The sequence below is a fragment of the Sapajus apella genome, unplaced genomic scaffold (assembly GCF_009761245.1).
Source record: "Sapajus apella isolate SASKATOON/1434 unplaced genomic scaffold, GSC_monkey_1.0 scaffold3, whole genome shotgun sequence".
NCBI classification, from domain to species: domain Eukaryota; kingdom Metazoa; phylum Chordata; class Mammalia; order Primates; family Cebidae; genus Sapajus; species Sapajus apella.
This window is the reverse complement of record NW_022436943.1, coordinates 60,975,169-60,994,100: the sequence shown is the minus strand read 5'-3', so window position 1 is coordinate 60,994,100 and position 18,932 is coordinate 60,975,169. Positions and strand designations below refer to the sequence as shown.

Below are 18,932 nucleotides of genomic sequence, written 5' to 3'. Positions count from 1 at the left end.
ATCATATCAATAGCCAGAAGCTGTGGCTTCCGCGTTGTACCAGTTTTCAATGTTCTAATTGCATAGGCCCAAGATCTATGTGCCAGCTTCACCCAGGTACAGGCCCATCTACAAAAAAAGGCAGGTGCAACATTTTCTGCTGATGTTGACTGTGCAGTGGGAGACGAGGGTCATCGCCAGGCAGGCCTGCTATTATACCTGTACCTGCTGTCCGTAATCTGGAAGCGCATAGAGGTGTTGAAGACCCTGCCTGCTACATGGGAATGACTACAGAGCACAGCAGTAATCATGATCATCACCGTGTGGTTCCCATGTCCAGTCGGGGAGTGGAGCAGCTGACTGGTTGCCCTGCTCAGTCCCATCACGCAAGCCAGCCTGGCCTAGGGTCCGTTTTTGGTCACAATATTCCACTGTCCTGTAAAAACCGACTCTGCTGATACCTCTGGGCTTGTGAATCTGGTGTAGCCACGGGCTGATCTGTAAGCATGGCTGAGTTCTTTTCCTACTTTGTGTCTCTGTGTGTTGAGTTGAGCTCTCAGAGCTATCTTCTGTGGGGGAAGAGGAGGGAGGCAGGATTTGGCAGAAGTAGGTGGGACTGCAGCATGGTCACTGAAGAGTTCATCAAGGGTGCAGGATCTGGGGTGGCTCTGGAGAGCTGTTTTGAAGGAGGGCAAGGGGCTGGCCATTACAACTTTGTCCTCCACACTCGTGTATTGACTAGCTGTTGAAGTAGGCTGCCCCCAGTGTGTGAGCTCTGATGCAGGGACCCACTTCAGTGGAGGACACAGGGCTAAGAGCTGACACCTGCCCACCCAGCAGGACCTGGGGAATGAGAAGGATGGCTTCTGTCCAGACAGAGTATCTGGGTGGTCTGCAGTTCTCTGGAGGTTGACACTGGGCTCTGAGGCCTTGGAGGGAAACACTGTCATGTTTAACTGGAAGGGTCCCTCTGTCTGCATTGTGGAGGCAGGTTGCAGAATGCAAGATTGGCAGCACAGAGGTGGGTTCTGAGGCAGTTTTCCTAAAGCATGGTAGGTGGTGAAGGCTGGAATTAGGGGAGTGTTGGGGTTGTAGAGGAAGAACAGAATAGTCAGACTGACTTCCTTCTGGGTTCCTTAATATTTCTATCCCAGAAAAGGCTGTTTTGGTCACATCCTTGTTGCTTATTTCTCTGTGTCCAGAGTAGCTTTCTATGTGTCTCCTTAGCTTTCATGGCTGATGAGAACAGGCTTCATCTCCCTTCAAAAATGCAAAGGCCCAGTACAGTGACTTCTTTTCTCAGACTCCCGTAGGCCCCTGTGATACCTCTGTGCTTTCGGCTGTGGGTTGTTAAACCTCAGGACAGAAGGTCCTTGTGCAATGACACAAGGAGTGTGTGGTGTGTCATCATTTTTTTCTCTTTCTGGGACAAGTCTGGAAATTTGTGCAAACCAGAGGGTGTTGAAGTGAAGTCTGTCTGGATAAAAAGCACTCACCTGGCTAATTGTTGCAGGGCTGCAGTATTTTAAAAACGTCGTGCTGGTTGCTTCTCCCCAAGACCGTTATGTGCCATTTCACTCAGCCAGGATCGAAATGTGTAAAACTGCCCTCAAAGACAGACACACAGGTAAGCTACATTTAATTTTTGCTCAGAGAATTTCTGATTTGAAAGCAAAAGTAAACTCATGAAATTGACTATGCCTATTAGGGACACCTGGGCTATAGGTTTAGTGCTGCATTTATCTTAGCTTAGTGATAGGATAAATAGCTCATCTCGATGTTATTGACCCAGATCCTCCCTTTGTGTAATAAACAGTCACATGTTTATTAGATTATGAGACTTGTGTTCAGTCCTGTTGTGTGCCAGCCACTGAAATTGATGGTGGGATGTAGGGTTCAATGAGACACGCCCTGCCCTCTAGGGGCACATTGTCTAGTTGGAGCCTCGACAAGTAATAGCAATGAGAGTAAAATGTGATAAGTCAAAAAATAAAATAATGCCTGAGGCATTGAGGCAGCCCAGAAGTGGAATAAGACAGAGTCAGAAGAGGGTCCCTGGAAACGACAATGAAGTAGGTTTATAGGACAGGTAGGAGTTTTCCAGACAATCAAGATGGATGTGGGCGGGCATTCCTGGTTCCCTTTGGTTAATCTGTTTAATTCCTGTTTTTTTGAAATAATTTTATACTCAAAAAATATTGCAACAGCAGTACAAAAAATTCCTGTATGCATTTTACTCTGATGCCCAATATTAGTGTCTTACATAACCATTGTACAGTGATCAAAATCAGAAAATTAATATTGATACAATATTATTATCTAATTTATAGACCTTATCAATGTCCTGTCAATGTCCACTAATGTCCCCTTTCTCTTCCAGAATTCAGTCTAACTTGTTTATTTCTGTATCAGACATATTGATTGCTTTTTAAGTAAATAGTTTTTTTGTTATATTTTAAGGCACTATAAAAAAATAGCATACCACAGGTCCAAAGAGTTGGTGCTAATTTATAGTTGGGCCTATTCCAAATTTTCCTGGTATCTAGAAAATCCAACACGAATTTTGATGAAAAAATATTTAAAAATTAGTTTGGATACATAAAATAGCATTGTGCTTTGTACCACCTGGTGTATGTAATGAAAAGTGACACAGGGCATATTCTAAAATGGTACTTTTGTCCTAATTAAAAACATTATAGAATACAGGTATTGATCGACTTACCACCTATGCAACTTACGACCATTCGACTTTACAACCACAATCGTTAACTATGACTGCTCTGCGTCTGGCAGCCCAAACGTTGCCCAGCTGGGCGTCCGACAGTGCGGACCAGCTTCCGGCAACACTACCATCTCCGCGTGCACCATTTCAACTGTACATATAGCCTACTCAACTTACGACCAAATCATGTTACAACCGGTCCGTAGTCCCGACGGTGGTCGTAAGTCGAGCACTGGCTGTATTTGAAAAAGTTAAACTCATTGAAACAATTTATGATCCTTTCTAGCTCCACCTCTACCACCACTTACTTTTCATGGTTTTCTTCTAGTCTCTTCATGCGTGTTCATGATAAAAGTCATAATTTTGTGTCATGATTTGATTTAGAGTAATACATTTATTTGTCCATGTTAACAAAAATATCATAAATGTAAACACATTTTTTTAATAATTATAAACTATACTTATGCACATACTATTATTTAATAACTTCTCAATTACTGCACATATAGCTTGCTTCCAGAAGGTTTCCTTTTTAGCTGTTGTGTGATGAAAGACTTTGCATGTGTAAATTTTTAATAAATCTGATATTTCATTAGAATAGATTTCTGGTAGTGGTATTATTGGAGGAAAACATTAACGAGTTACTGTTAAAGTTTTTTGCCAAATTCTCTTTGAAAATATTAATAACAGCAACACCTGTAATGTTAGAGTATATCAGTGCCTGCCTATCTCTCTCTACTGTCTCTCAGATTAAATATTAACTTAAAGATATTTGCTTATAATTTTTCAGCCTGAATTTTTAAATATTGAAGCTTTTTCATATATATTTTTTATCCATTTTAAAATATTTTCTAATTGCCCATGGGACACCATTATATGCTAATATCTGTGACAATAAAGAGTCAATGATTTGGTTTTAAGTTCAGACTTGACGAAACACAGCCATTGTCGATAGACAGCTAAACTGTTCTTTGTGCAGGGATTTGCTAATTTTCCTTGCCTACTTTCTTATCTCTTTGACATAGAGAAGTATTTTTGTTTACATTTCAACCTTGGTAAAGCTTAAGAATAGAGTTCAACAACTATGACTCACAAGCCGAATTCAACCCACCTCTCATTTTTGAAATAAAGTTTTATTGAAACATAGCCACACCTCCTCAAAGGATATTAATATGTGACTTAAGTTGATTAATGATCCTGTTAGTCATCTTAAGAAACAATAGCCCTCTCTTTTGTTAAATTCATATTTTCTGTTACATTTTTACATGGGATCAAAGAATGTGACTTACTTGGTGAATTAAAAAGATTAGAAGACTTGATATGAACTTTAGTTTATATGTGATTAGCACTCTTTCCTGGAAGAAGTACCAATATTTTTATTTTTCAAAAATTCTGAAATAAAATACCTCCCATCCTCCTCTGGCTTCACATAACCTTCCAATTTATTCTCTACATTGTCACATAGATAATTTGCCTCTATCCCTTAAGTCCATCAATTTTAAAACAGTGCTGTATTTGAGAAAAAAAAATATGAGTTTGCTATGTATGTTTAAACACATATATCAACCATTGCTTCCAGGGCTTATTAAACCAATCAAGATCTCAGCAGAAAATGATCTGGTTGAGTCATCACTACATTTTGGGTGACTTTTTTTTTTTTTAAATAAATGACCTTTGACTTTTATTGCATATACAATTTAAACAAATTATGGTATTAGTGTAACAATAAGATGCTTATATTTCCATTTATTGGCAACATTTATTCATTATTCATGTTGTTAGATAATATTCACATACATCATTTTAAAAATATTGTTACATAATCATAAACATTATTTTATTTTATATTTTTATTTTTTAATTGTATTTGGGCTCTGGGGTACATGTGCATGTCCTGTATCCTGCAGGATTGTTGCATAGGTACATACATGCCATGTGGTTTGCTATCTCCATCCCCCGCCACTATTGCCTACATCAGGCATTTCTCCAGGTGTTATCCCTCCCCCTCTTCCCCACCCCTCCCCACTCTGCCCCCCTCCACTCCCATCCACCCCACCAACTAGCCCTGTGAGTGTCATTCCCTTCCCTGTGCCCAAGTGTTCTCACTGTTCATCAACTGCCTATGAGTGCAAATATGCAGTGTTTGGATTTCTGTTCTTGTGTCAGTTTGCTGAGAATGATGGTTTCTAGGTTCATCCATGTCTCTACAGAGGACATGAACTCATAGTTTTTTATGGCTGCATAGTATTCCATGGTGTATATGTGCCACAATTTTTTTGTCTAGTCTATCACCAATGGGCATTTGGGTTGGTTCCAGGTCTTTGCTATCGTAAAAAGTGCTGCAATGAACATACATGTGCATGTGTCTTTATGATAGAATGATTTATAATCCTTTGGATATATACCCAGTAATGGGATTGCTGGGTCAAATGGAATTTCTATTTCTAGATCCTTGAGGAATTGCCACACTGTCTTCCGCAATAGTTGAATTAATTTACACTCCCGCCAACAGCGTAAAAGCATTTCTATTTCTCCACATCCTCTCCAGCATCTCTTGTCTCCTGATTTTTTAATGATCACCATTCTAAATGGCGTGAGATGGTATCTCAATGTGGCTTTGATTTGCATTTCTCTGATGACCAGTGATGATGAGCATTTTTTCATATGTTTGTTAGCCATATATTTGTCTTCTTTTGAAAAGTGTCTGTTCATATCCTTCGCCCACTTTTGAATAGGTTCATTTGTTTTTTTCCTATAATTCTGCTTTAGTTCTTTGTAGATTCTGTATATTAGCCCTTTGTCTGATGGGTAGATTGTGAAAACTTTTTCCCATTCTGTTGGTTGCTAGTTTACTCTAATGATTGTTTCTTTTGCTGTGCAGAAGCTCTTAAGTTTAATTAGGTCCCATTTGTCTATTTTGGCTTTTGTTGCCATTGTTTTTGGTGTTTTAGTCATGAAGTCCTTGCCTGTGCCTATGTCCTGAATGGTGTTGCCTAGGTTTTCTTGTAGGGTTTTTATGGTGTTAGTTCTTATGTTTAAATCTTTAATCCATCTGGAATTAATTTTTGTATAAGGTGTAAGGAAGGGGTCCAGTTTCAGCTTCCTGCATATGGCTAGCCAGTTTTCCCAACACCATTTATTAAACAGGGAATCCTTTCCCCATTGCATGTTTTTGTCCAGTTTGTCAAAGATCAGATGGTTTTAGATTTATGGCATTGCTTCCAAGGCCCCTGTTTTGTTCCATTCGTCTATATCTCTGTTTTGGTACCAGTACTATGCTGTGTTGATTACTGTAGCCTTGTAGTATAGTTTGAAGTCAGGTAGTGTGATGCCTCCAGCTTTGTTCTTTTTGCTTAGGTTGTCTTGGCTATGTGGGCTCTCTTTTGGTTCCATATGAAGTTTAAAGTGTTTTTTTTCTAGTTCTGTGAAGAAGGTCAATGGTAGCTTGATGGGGATAGCATTGAATCTATAAATTACTTTGGGCAGTATGGCCATTTTCACAATATTGATTCCTCCTAACCATGAGCATGGAATGTTTTTCCATCTGTTTGTGCCCTCTCTTATTTCCTTGATCAGTGGTTTGTAGTTCTCCTTGAAGAGATCCTTTACCTCCTTTGTTACTTATATTCCTAGGCATTTTATTTTCTTTGTAGCAATTGTAAATGGGAGTTTACATACAATTGTAAATTGTATGTGCTCATGATTTGGCTGTTTGTCTGTTATTGGTGTATAGGAATGCTTGTGATTTCTGCACATTGATTTTGTATCCTGAGACATTGCCGAAGTTGCTTAACAGCTTAAGGAGGTTTTGGGCTGAGACAATGGGGTCTTCTAAATATATGATCATGTCATCTGCAAATAGGGACAATTTGACTTCTTCTTTTCCTAATTGAATGCCTTTTACTTCTTTTCTTGCCTAATTGCTCTGGCTAGAACTTCCAATACTATATTGAATAGGAATGATGAGAGAGGGCATCCTTGTGCCAGTTTTTAAAGAGAATGCTTCTAATTTTTGCCCATTCAGTATGATATTGGTTGTGAGTTTGTCATAAATAGCTTTTATTGTTTTGAGATACATTCCATTGATACATAGTTTATTGAGAGTTTTTAGCATAAAGGGCTGTTGAATTTTGTCAAAGGCCTTCTCTGCTTCTATTGAGATAATTACGTGGTTTTTGTCTTTGGTTCTGTTTATGTGGTGAATTACATTTATAGATTTGTGTATGTTGAACCAGCCTTGCATCCCTGGTATGAAGCCTAATTGATCATGGTGGATAAACTTTTTGATATGCTGTTGGATTCTGTTTGCCTGTATTTTATTGAAGATTTTTGCATCAATGTTCATCATGGATATTGGCCTATAGTTTTCTTTTTTAGTTGTGTCTCTGCCAGATTTTGATGTCAAGATGATGTTGGTCTCGTAGAAAGAGTTAGGCAGGATTCCCTCTTTTTGTATTGTTTGGAATAGTTTCAACAGGCGTGGTACCAGCTCCTCTTTGTATATCTGGTAGAATTCAGCTGTGAACCTGTCTGGATCTGGACTTTTCTTGGTCAGTAGGCTATTAATTGCTGCCTCAACTTCAGACCTTATTATTGGTCTATTCAGGGTTTCAACTTCTTCTTGGCTTAGTCTTGGGAGTGTGCAAGTGTCCAGGAATTTATCCGTTTCTTCCAGATTTACTGGTTTACGTGCATAGAGTTGTTTGTAGTAATCTCTGATGGTAGTTTGTATTTCCGAGGAATCAGTTGTGATCTCCCCTTTATCATTTTTTACTGCATCAATTTGATTCTTCTCTCTTTTCTTTTGTTATTAGTCTATCTAGCAGTCTGTCTATTTTGTTCATCTTTTAAAAAAACCAGCTCCTGGATTTATTGATATTTTGAAGGGTTTTTTATGTCTCTATCTCCTTCAGTTCTGCTCTGATCTTAGTTATTTCTAATCTCTGCTTGCTTTTGAGTTTTTTTTTTTTTTGATCTTGCTCCTCCAGTTCTTTCAATTTTGATGATAGGGTGTCAATTTTAGATCTTTCCTTGTTTCTTATGTGGGCATTTACTGCTTTAACTATGTCCCATAGGATCTGGTAAGTTGTGTCTTCATTCTCTTTGGTTTCAAAGAACATTTTTATTTCTGCCTTCATTTCATTGTTTATCCATTAGTCATTCAGGAGCAAGTTGTTCAGTTTCCATGTGATTGTGTGGCTTTGAGTGCTTTTCTTAATCCCAAGTTCTAATTTGATTGCACTGTGGTCTGAGAGACTATTTGCTATGATTTCTGTTCTTCTGCATTTGCTGAGGAATGATTTACTTCCAATTATGTGTTCAATTTTGGAGTAAGTGCAATGTGGTGCTGAGAAGAGTGTGTATTCTGTGGATTTGGGGTGGAATGTCCTATAAATGTCTATTAGGTCCGCTTTGTCCAAATCTGTGTTCAAGTCCTGGATATCCTTGTTGACTTTCTGTTTCATTGATCTGTCCAATATTGTTAGCAGAGTGTTAAAGTCTCCCACTTTAACACTCCACTGACAGGAGTCTAAGTCTCTTTGTAGGAGTCTTTGTGCAGGAGTCTAAGTCTCTTTGTATGTCTTTAAGAACTTGCTTTATGTATCTGGGTGCTCCTGCATTGGGTGCATAAATATTTAGGATAGTTAGCTCTTCTTGTTGCATTGATCCTTTTACCATTATATAATGTCCTTTTTTGTCTCTTTTGATCTTTGTTGGCTTAAAGTCCATTTTATCAGGGACTAAGATTGCTACCCCTGCTTTTTTCTGCTCTTCATTTACTTGGTAAATCTTCTTTCATCTCTTTATTTTGAGTTTATGTGAGTTTTTGCATGTGAGATTGGTCTCCTGAATACAGCATACCAATGGATCTTGACTTTTTATCCAGTTTGCCAGTCTGTGGCTTTTGATTGGGGCATTTAGGTCATTTACATTCAACGTTAATATTGTTATATCTGAATTTGATCCTGCCATTTTGTTGCTGGCTGGTTGTTTTGTCCATTAATTGACATGGCTCCTTCACTTATGAAGCTTATTTTGGCTGGATATGAAATTCTGGGTTGAAAGTTCTTCTCTTTAAGGATGTCGAATATTGGCCCCGACTCCCTTCTAGCTTGCAGGGTTTCTGCTGAGAGATCCACTGTGAGTCTGATGGTCTTTCCTTTGTGGGTGACACAACCTTTCTGTCTGGCTGCCCTTAGGATTTTTTCCGTCATTTCAACTCTGGTGAATTTGACAACTATGTGCCTTGGGGTTGCTCTTCTTGAGGAATATCTTTGTGGTGTTCTCTGTATTTCCTGGACTTGAATGTTGGCCTGCCTTGTTAGGTTGGGAAAGCTTTGTTGGTTAATATCTTGAAGAGTGTTTTCCAACTTGGATTCATTCTCCCTGTCACATTCAAGTACGCCAATCAAGTGTAGATTAGGTTTTTTCACATAATCCCATAGTTCCTGGAGGCTTTGCTCATTTCTTTTCACTTTTTTCTCTAATCTTGCCTTCTCGTTTTATTCATTGATTTGATCTTCTATCTCTGATATCCTTTCTTCTGCTTGATAGATTCAGCTGTTGAAACTTGTGTATGCCTCACAAAGTTCTCATGCTGTGTTTTTCAGCTCCATCAAGTCATTTATGTTCTTCTCTAAGCTGGTTATTCTAGTTAGCTTTCATCTAACCTTTCTTTCAAGGTTCTTAGTTTCTTTGCATTGGTTTAGAACATGGTCTTTTAACTCAGAGAAGTTTGTTATTATCCACCTTCTGAAGCCTGCTTCTGTTGATTTGTCAGATTCATTCCCTGTCTTTTTTTGTTCCCTTTATGGTGAGGAGTTGTGATCCCAGGGAGGAGAAGAGGTGTTCTGTTTTTTGGTGGTTTCATCCTTTTTGCGCTGTTTTTTTTTTTTTTTTTTTCCCATTTTCATGGATTTATCTTTGAAGTTGGTGATTTCAGGAGGAGTCTGAGTGGACGTTTTCTTCTGTTGAGGTTGGAGCTGTATCTTTTTTGGCCTGTAGAGGGCGTCGCTGGGCTCTCGCGTTCAGTCAGGTGGCTGGGTGGGTGGTCCTTCCCTGGGGTTCCTTTGCAGGTGAGATGGGCCCCGCCTTCCCCGTGGCGGCTCTCCCAGAGCTCGAGCTTCCTGGTTAGGGTCAAGCTGGTGTATTTGCTGCCAAACTCTCTAGCGAGGGCTTCAGTTTGAGCTCTGTGGGGGTGGGGCCTGCCAGGCCTTGTGATCTGTCTCCCTGCTTTCAACTCTGCCTCCCTCTGTGGGACGGTCTCTCCGGCTGGTGTTAGTCCAAACTTCACCCAGGTCCCTGCAAAGACCTGCCCGCGCCGGGAGGTAACAGATTTGCCTCGACTACCCACGGCCCCCACCGTCCTGCAGGGCTCTTGTGGACTGTGGGCTGCAGGAGGGATGAGGCAACCACAGGATCTGAAACGGAGCACGGGGGGGTTAAGTCCCGAGAGCCTTCGAGCCGGTGGCACGTTTCACGTGGGGACTCACCCCTCCCATCTTGGTTCGCCCCCTGGGCGGCTCCCGCCCTGCGCCTCCTTCCGTGGGCCCAGTTCCAGTGCCCTGTCAGTCCCACAGAGAGCTGCCTTACCGCGCTGGCTTCTCTCGGCCATCTTGGCGCCCACGTTCATAAATATTTTAAAGGAGCACAGGATTGTTTAGCCCACAAACCATGGTTTACTTAACTTTGATGCTGAATTTTGGCTGACTTGAATTTTCCCTCATAAAGAATAGTTCATGCATAAAATATTTGTGGCATAACCTCGCGTCATATGATTGCCTATTATAATTATCACTACTCTAAAACATCAGTGGGCTCTTGGGAAGGACCATACCATTTGTGTTAACCCCAAATTTTTTTCAGCTGAATTGACATGGCTACATCCAAATCCCTAATTACTTCAATTTCACGTTTCAATTCCTTTTACCTCAAAACTCCTGCCAAGACCCTAAGAAGAGGGGGAAAAGAAAAAAAACCCAAATACACGCCCCCACCATGATTTGGAGTCCTGCTGTCCATCCCAGTCTGTGAAAGCAGACCTCTAAGTACTCTCCCCTGCTGATAAGTGGAGGAAAATGGAAAACAGTGTGATTCCCTTCAGGTGGCATGGGGGAGTGTCCAGAGTGAGGCTGTGGACTGTTAAACTCAGAATAAGCTCTTTCATCATCCAAAGTGACTCCTCTACTGGCTTTATAAAACAGACCTGGTTGTTGGAGTGGGTACCCAGAGGCTTGTCATACTTACAACTTCCAATTACTGTCTCCACAGTTGGTCAAAAGTAAAATATCCTAGCTTTCAGCATCATTCCAGAAGGTGTCTCTTGATGAAAAAAAGTTGTCATAAACAGTTTTTCAGAAAAGAGCTAGGAGGTATGAATCATGAATCGCAGATCCAGGTGTGCAAATGTATCTATTGCTCAGCAATTCTATTGCATGGCATGGCTCCAAGACCCCCATGGCCTGATGAAAAATTGCAATGGAGTCACTTTCAGATGGAAACAGTCCATTGAGACTAACAATTGTAAAAACAAAAACCAACATAAAGAAAACTGCATTCTCTTTCTGTGGAATCAGAGGAGCCGGGTGAAATGCCACATGGCTTGCATTATGTATGACATCTGGGGATGCCTGCTTCCACTTCCCTGTTGAGCTGTGTCTCCAACCCCCAAGGTACCCTGAAATAGAACTTGAAACCCTGAGGATCCTCTCTGGTGTACGCCTCTTTCTCCACTTCCTCGCTGGGAGGCACAGCTACTATTGAGAAACACAGACACCACCATCCTAGTTTCTGGTGCAAGGCTCCACGCAGCCACTGTACAGAATCCGCTTCTGACTTCTGGCTATTGTAATCTGACTAGACAAAGAGAACTTTGATTTTATTTCATGTTTATTTCACCAACATTAGGAGGAGGCTGGAAACTGCTACATAGAAAGTCTGCCCAGGAATAGAATTTTGACACATATGCAGCAATGTTCTCTAGATTCCACTGCTAACTTCTGCACCAGCTTCACATCCTTCTTTCTCCCTTTACAGGGCCAGTTTATGCGGAAATGATCAACAACCTCCTGGGCCCTCTGGTTGAAGCCAAGGACTGCACTTTAATCCGACACAACGTGTTCCACGCCCTGCCCAACACTGCCAATACCCTGATAGGCCGAGCTGCTCACATCGCTGTGCTGGATTCAGAACTCTTCCTGGAGAAGTTTTTCCTGGTGGCAGGACTCAACTACTTCAAGTAGTGGCTTTGAGTGAGCAGGCCTTGGGTAATGCTTAAGATAGGTGGAAAGCTTTAACTAAGACCTGCTTTTACAGACCTCACCATTTCAGAATGAAGCTCAAGGGAACAGCGTTGAGGGATGGAGGCTGGGGTGGAACCCGATGTGAGAGGTGCTTTTGTTTTGGAGATTTGGGAAAACTGAGCAAATAGACTAAATGACAACAAACTTTGTGTGAATTTGTGTAGTTGCCTGGAGTGTCATTCAAGATGCTTTCTAGGAAATTATGAGAGAATAAACAGAATACTTGGGAGTTGGTGAGCTCCCTTTGCTAGCCAGTATTGGCTCACTGAGAGATGACTCCAATTTAACTAGACTTGCCCAGTATGTTACTAGCTTATAGCTTTATCATTTCTGATTAAATTAAGTGCACACAAGCATTTCAGAACTCAGGTTAATCTCTGTGCAGAAGTGGAACATATTTGTGTAAATAGAATCCTCAATAGATTCAAATGCGCCAATTGTTCAAGAAAATGTGATGCCCATACTCGTATTTTCTCTTCACGTTTTCCAAACAAGAGAGCAAGGAATGCATTACAAATCCCACTTTTATTTCATAACAGCAGTGAGCAGGGTGACTTAAGGTAAAGAGGGATAAAGGTGACACTATTGTTAAATACAAGTTTGTTACAGAGAAACATGACTCTAAGAACACACTGAACTATGAATAGTTGCTCCACCTACTTTCCCAGACTTTTTCTATGCAGAGCCCTGATCCACAAATTATTTTAGTGATTGCTTACATCTTCGTCTGTAGTAGGGAACACGAGTGAGACTAACCTAGCAGAAGGGGCCACTGAGATGAATGCACACACGTGTGAAGCTCCTGCTGATATACTTCCAAAGATATGCTATGTTAGCATTCAATGCAACTGCAAAAAATTAAAACCATTAACGTGGCCAGCTGCTTCTCCTATCCGTGGAAGGAGAAAAACATCTAAATGGAGGAGTGCTGGATTAAAACCTCAGGGGAGCTCTAAGAAGGGTGCTGGTTATCTTTCAATAGAAATGTCTTCTTGCCTTAGGAAAATAAAGGGCTAGGAAAGGTCACTATGTTGATAAAAACCAATAGATGACAGGGACAAAAGTGAAATCAGATAGGAGGAGAACACCCAGACTGAAGATTCAACACAAACTGTTATTGGAAAGTGACTCAAAGGGAGTTTTGAAAATCACTAGGATGTTTAATGGTAAGGTCTCAAAGACTGAGTATGTTGTATAGGCTAAAGGAAGCCTAAAGGATCATTTAGTTGTATGGAAGAGATTAATGAACCTGGATAGTAGGGCTAAATAAGACAGGAGCCTCATCTTTTGGAGATGAAAGCTCCCTGCTTCTGCAAAAAAAAAAAAAAAAATCCTTTCTGACGTGTGGAAACACATCTAGGACCAGGTTTCTCAGCACCTGGGCCATGACTCTAGGTCACTGATGCCATGGTAACAAAACTAAGTAAATCTAAGCTCATCTGAGAATTTTAGATCCTCTTATATTAACAGTGTGACTTTGACAGCTAAAAGCAGACCATGGGAAATGAGTCCATATGGGCAAGTTTGCAGGAGTGTAGACATGTGGGATTCTTTAAAAAAAAGGGAGGATTGTTGGGGGAGAGTTGAATGTCTTGCAAAGACACACTTGCACACAATGGATTTAGAGTTTCTCAGTGGGTCTTTTCTGAATGCTTGTTATATCCTGGTCATAATGCATTTGAGTTCACTAAGTCCCCTAGTCACTTTCCAGTGAGAATTTTTGTCAGGGTTCAGAGCTGGGCAGAGACTCTGGTTACTCATAGGAGTGCTGCATTTACTCTGACACCTGGGAGACATTTGATCCCTAGTCTTGCAGTGCATGTTGTTTTTTGACCCAGGCAAGTGCTCATGCTCAGTACAGGACCATAGGTTGGTAGTAGCTTCTCCTTTCTGGCCAAATGATGGGCCCTGTCCCTCTGATGAGTACATTTCATGTTGTATTTCCAATTTTCATCAGCAATGTTTGTCATTCCCTGGTCATTTGAAAGACTGTGTTGCCCACGGTTATGGAGCTGGGATGAATCTGATGATCATCACCTTTTCCAATAACCAGATGCCATTTTTAACTTAAATATGCTGTCTGGACATAGAACTAATGGCAATAAACGTCCAGCTGCATGGTGCACCTCTTTTTTATAGGGGTGCTCTGCTGTCTTTGTAAACCCTCTCTGGCCTCTGAGCATCTATTATAATTGTGTAGAAAGTACATCTCTATATTGTAAATAAGAGTGTCAAGTGTTGCGTGTCATGCCTCATTTGAAAAGGCTTTTTTATGTCTCTTTCTATCAAAATATAGATATCTAATATATAAATATATATATATACATAAAATATATATAAATATATATTATGTAAAACAGGACATTCTATTATTGATTGTAAAAATTATAAAGAAAATGCCTGCCAAGATAATGGTCCAATATGTCTTCATTCTCTGCGTAATTTTTGTTTTTGTTTTTATGAGTTGTTGTTTCCCCAAATGAGACAGAAATAAAAATCACCAATATTGAGATTCATTGGAATTTGTTGTTTATGAACCAAATAAATCCAGGGAAGCAGATATGAACCTCAAGTCATCTTGGGGCAAAACAAACACCCCAATGGCAGTTTGAAAGCAGAGGGAGCGCTGTGAACCTGAGAGAAGGTAAAGAGAGAAAAGCCCTCTGTTGGCTTCTACAATCCACAGGTATTTGCCAAACAGCTTCCATCCATCTGTGCCAGATGGAAGCACAGAGGTAAAATACACAGTCCCTGCTCACGAGGAACTGGAGGGAGATCCAGTCTTATTTATTATTATTATTTTTGAGACAGAGTCTCGTTCTGTTGCCAGGCGCCAGGCTGGAGTGCAGTGGCTCGATCTCGGCTCACTGCAACCTCCGCCTCCCAGTTTCAAGCAGCTGTCCTGCCTCAGCCTCCTGAGTAGCTGGGACAACAGGCGCGCATCACCACACCCAGCTAATTTTTTGTATTTTTTAGTAGAGATGGGGTTTCACAGTCTTATTATTACAAGGGAATATAACGAAAGCTCTGAGGAAGGCAGGACTTGTGCTCCCTGGCCCTAGGCATCCACTCCTTATTGGCTGGGGAAGGTCAGGAAGGAAGCCTTGAGAGTGGGACTCGAATGGTGAGACTATTTACCTTGCACCGCATGTCACCCCAGGGTGTACTCTTCATTATATCATTCATTTATTCATCTGGTAAGTCTGTCCTGAGGACCTACTCTGTGCCAGGGATCCATTGGTAAAATTCAGTAGCTCACTGTCTAGCAAGGAACACAGCTGATCAAATGGGAAATCAAAGTGGGTGGCCCCACAGAAGAGGTATGGTTCTGTGTGTGCTCAGAGCAGGGGCATCCATCTACAGTAAGGATGTGGGGGAGAGGTGGTCAGAAAAGGCCTCCAGGAGGGTTTGGCATCTAAGCCGAGACCTGGAGGCTGAGTTGGAGTAGGCTTGGTGAAGGTGGGTTGTGTGGATCCCTCCAAGAGGGGGCAGAATAAGCAAAGGGCTTCATGTGAGAGCAGAGGGCTGGGAACCTTTGGCCACTGCAAAGGCAGATGGAGAATATGTTTGAGCACAAAAGTAGAAAACGGAGGTGTGAGAAATCAGCTGCCATGCAGGATTTTCTTCTTACATCACGAGTAAATTTCCATAGTTAACACCAGCAAATTTCCACTTGGTAATGAGAGCCCCTGTGAGACCAGGGCCTGCCCCTGCCATCATGTCCCTCTCCACACTTCACCCTCTGGGAGAGATCTGATCCCTCCTGTCTTGGGAGAAGTCCAGCCACATGCTTCACCATCACTCATTTCTGAAATTTTCCTTTGAGAAGCATAGTAGACATGTCTGGTGGCCTTCTCATGGAGAAAAACTCTAATAAATGACATCATATAAAGAAGCTAAGAAGAGGGAATAGTCATTTGGTTAAGATTATTTTTTTATGCATGGAAGCAACAAATGAAATTCTTATATTGGTATTTAAGGGGACCATACAAACTGCTCTTGGATCATAACTTTTTTTTTTTTTTTTTTTTTTTTTTTGAGATGGAGTCTCACACTGTCGCCAGGCTGGAGTGCAGTGATGTGATCTTGGCTCACTGCAACCTCTGACTCCCTGGTTCAAGCGATTCTCCTCCCTCTACTTCCTGAGTAGCTGGGATTACAGGCACCCACCACCACACCCAGCTAATTTTTGTATTTTTAGTAGAGAGGGGGTTTCACCATGTTGGGCAGGATGGTCTTGATCTCCTGACCTCATGATCTATCCGCCTAAGCCTCTCAACGTGCTGGGATTACAGGCATGAGCCACTGCACTCAGCCCATAAAAAATTTGTACAGGAAAGCGTTATTTAATCCTCAGCATACAGTTAAGCAATCTGCAGCCCCCAGGAGGTTGGGATAACTTAGTCGAAACTACAGTCCTTCATTCGGCCCCAAATGATTCCTATAGCCTGCATGAGCCAGGTGTTGGTCATAAAACTAAAACAAAATAATCATCCCATCCTGATGGAGGGTATATGCAAAAGGAATGTAGACAGAGCAGAAAGTCACCGGCACAGTGAGTGTGGCCAAGGCCATGTCCAGAAAGAACTCTGGGAGGAACCAGTAGGCAGATCACCCATGTAGTACATGAATGGCAAAGAACACACTGTAAATAATAACACATAACCCAGGCGTTTCTGTAAAGAAGAAAAAAAGCCTTTAAAAGTGTCACAAGGTGATGAGTGTTTAGTTGGCTCTCACTGTGTAAGATGATGAAGATGATGGCATCTCTCTACGCACATGACTACTGAATTGAAAGCTTTCATTCATCTGCAAGCCCCTGAATGTAATTGCCACTTTTTTTTATTTTATTTTATTTTTTTTTTGCTGTGCCATTAGCTTTGGTTTCACAGCATGTATTTCTGAGCATTAGAAATAACCAGGGCTACTAGGGACAGTTGTGGGAGTGCTGAAAGAAGAAGTGTGGCCACGATATAGAACCACAGTTGTGCTTTCTGTTAATTTTCTTGCAAGGCACCCATCTCAGTATAGCATTACATGTTAGCAACTGGATCTTTTTTTTTTTTTCAGTTTTTCACTCACCTATTCTTTACGCATTTTACTGAACATCTGTTTTGTGTTAAGTACTGTTCTAGGCTATGTAGATGAACATAAATCATATAATCCTAAACACTAAAAGGATCTGGGACAATGATAAAAAAAAACTTAGTTTTCACTTTTAACTGTTAGCATCTAAAATAATGAATATCAGAATTGGAAGACGAAAAATGGGCTGCTTAACACAGACTCCATCTGCTGTCTAGCATCCTGAACTGCGCTCTCCCAGCTCCACTTGACCAGACAGGTCTGGATCTATGTATGGCAAAGCACAGTCATTGTGGTGACATTATATACAATATTGTGTACACACACACACACATACACACACACACACATGCACACACATATATAATTTCTAAATGAAGATAAACCACCAAGGAGATTTTTCAAAATCTTTAAGGTACCATTCTCAGGATTTTTGTACTTCTTTCTCCCTTTCCTCCTTCATTTATCAATTTTACTTCTTTCTTTACTTGTTTCTAGCTTTATTTTCCATGGTACCTGCGCAATTGTGCATGATGCTAGTTAAGTCTCAATAGAAAACACTATGGAAAATTTGGAAAAGTGGAACTCTTCCCAGTGCTTTTTAAGTTGAATGGCAATAATGCAGTATGCAAGAATACAGAGTTTTCAGTGCACAAAGTCTCTAAGCCAATTTTAATTTTTGGGAAAAGGATCCCAGTGACTTCTGTTACACAATAGAAAACCCAGAATCTACAGAACTGAGCTTTTAGGTCAAATGTAAATGTATGGATGTTGCTGAATAGCATTTTGTGAATCATTAAACCAGGTTATTTCTCTATATTTGATCTCTTTATGAGCACATTATAAAGACTGTGTGTATCTGTTTCACAGATGTGGTTGTGATTATAGGACTTCACGGAAACAGTCCTCAAAACCCAAACTTTGTGTCATCACAGAATCAGAGACTCTTACAAGTAAAACAAACCTGGACTCTCATCCGTCTAATTTTTAACAAATGAAGAAAATAAATGGAAACAACCTACAGTAATTGAATTTGTTGGCTAGATTTTTGCATATATGGTTTCATTTAATCCCACACAACATATAAATGATGCTGGCAGAGGTCAAGTAACTTGCCTACAGTTACACAGCTTAGCAGTTGTAGAGTCAATATTTGAACTTCTAGCCTTCATTTTATCTTTTATTCTATGATTCTTCCAACCCAGAGTTACTTAATTGTAAAGGTCACATGTTTTGTTAAAATCAAAGCCAATGTTCAAGCCCATGTTTCTAAACCATAACCTTATGAGCCTTCTATTATAATATAGTCTTATATAAGACATCTATATAACCAATAAATTAAACAGTAAGAAAAACTTATTCAGTGACAAATCTGGTTTTATAAAACATTGTCAACAGTGTGATTGGCTGAACTGTTCTGTTCTTTGCTAAGATTTCTCAGATTCTCTTTTCTCTTAGTAACCCAGAGTTCCTTTTCCAAAACCACACGCCTTTCTTTCCACAGCTGTCCCAGGCTGTGCTCTTCCTTCCATACCTTATCAGATTCTACAGTTCTCACGATGCGATGGCTGGTCATATTCATCCGGATTCATTCCCTTTACTATAAGGTTTGAATCTGCAATAAATGGTTCCTAGATTGTAGATTCTTGCTTCTGGATGAATCTGAGCTCCGTGCCTTGCCATCGGAGCTAGGTTTTCTCACGTTCCCATTAGCCCACTCTTTTCTCATTTCTCATCACATTTTTATCTGTGACCCTACAGATCTCTCACCTATGGATAATTTTTCCTCGAGGGCAGAAACCATGTCTAAGTCTTCCAGTACACCTGGTCCTGAACACACTGCC

General features: G+C 40.6%; 1 protein-coding gene across 3 annotated transcripts in view; it reads left to right on the top strand.

Moving 5' to 3' along the window:
* FAM135B (family with sequence similarity 135 member B) overlaps positions 1-14,517 on the top strand; it is a 350,423-nt gene extending 335,906 nt beyond the window's left edge. For 2 of the 3 annotated variants that reach the window (XM_032254400.1, XM_032254381.1), the window contains 2 exons: positions 1,493-1,606; positions 11,738-14,517. In XM_032254400.1, coding sequence (XP_032110291.1) covers positions 1,493-1,606; positions 11,738-11,943 — 320 coding nt within the window. In that variant the 3' untranslated portion in view covers positions 11,944-14,517. The remainder of the gene's footprint in view (positions 1-1,492; positions 1,607-11,737) is intronic. The other variant, XM_032254390.1, reaches the window with a different exon arrangement.
* Positions 14,518-18,932: the final 4,415 nt, after the last annotated feature.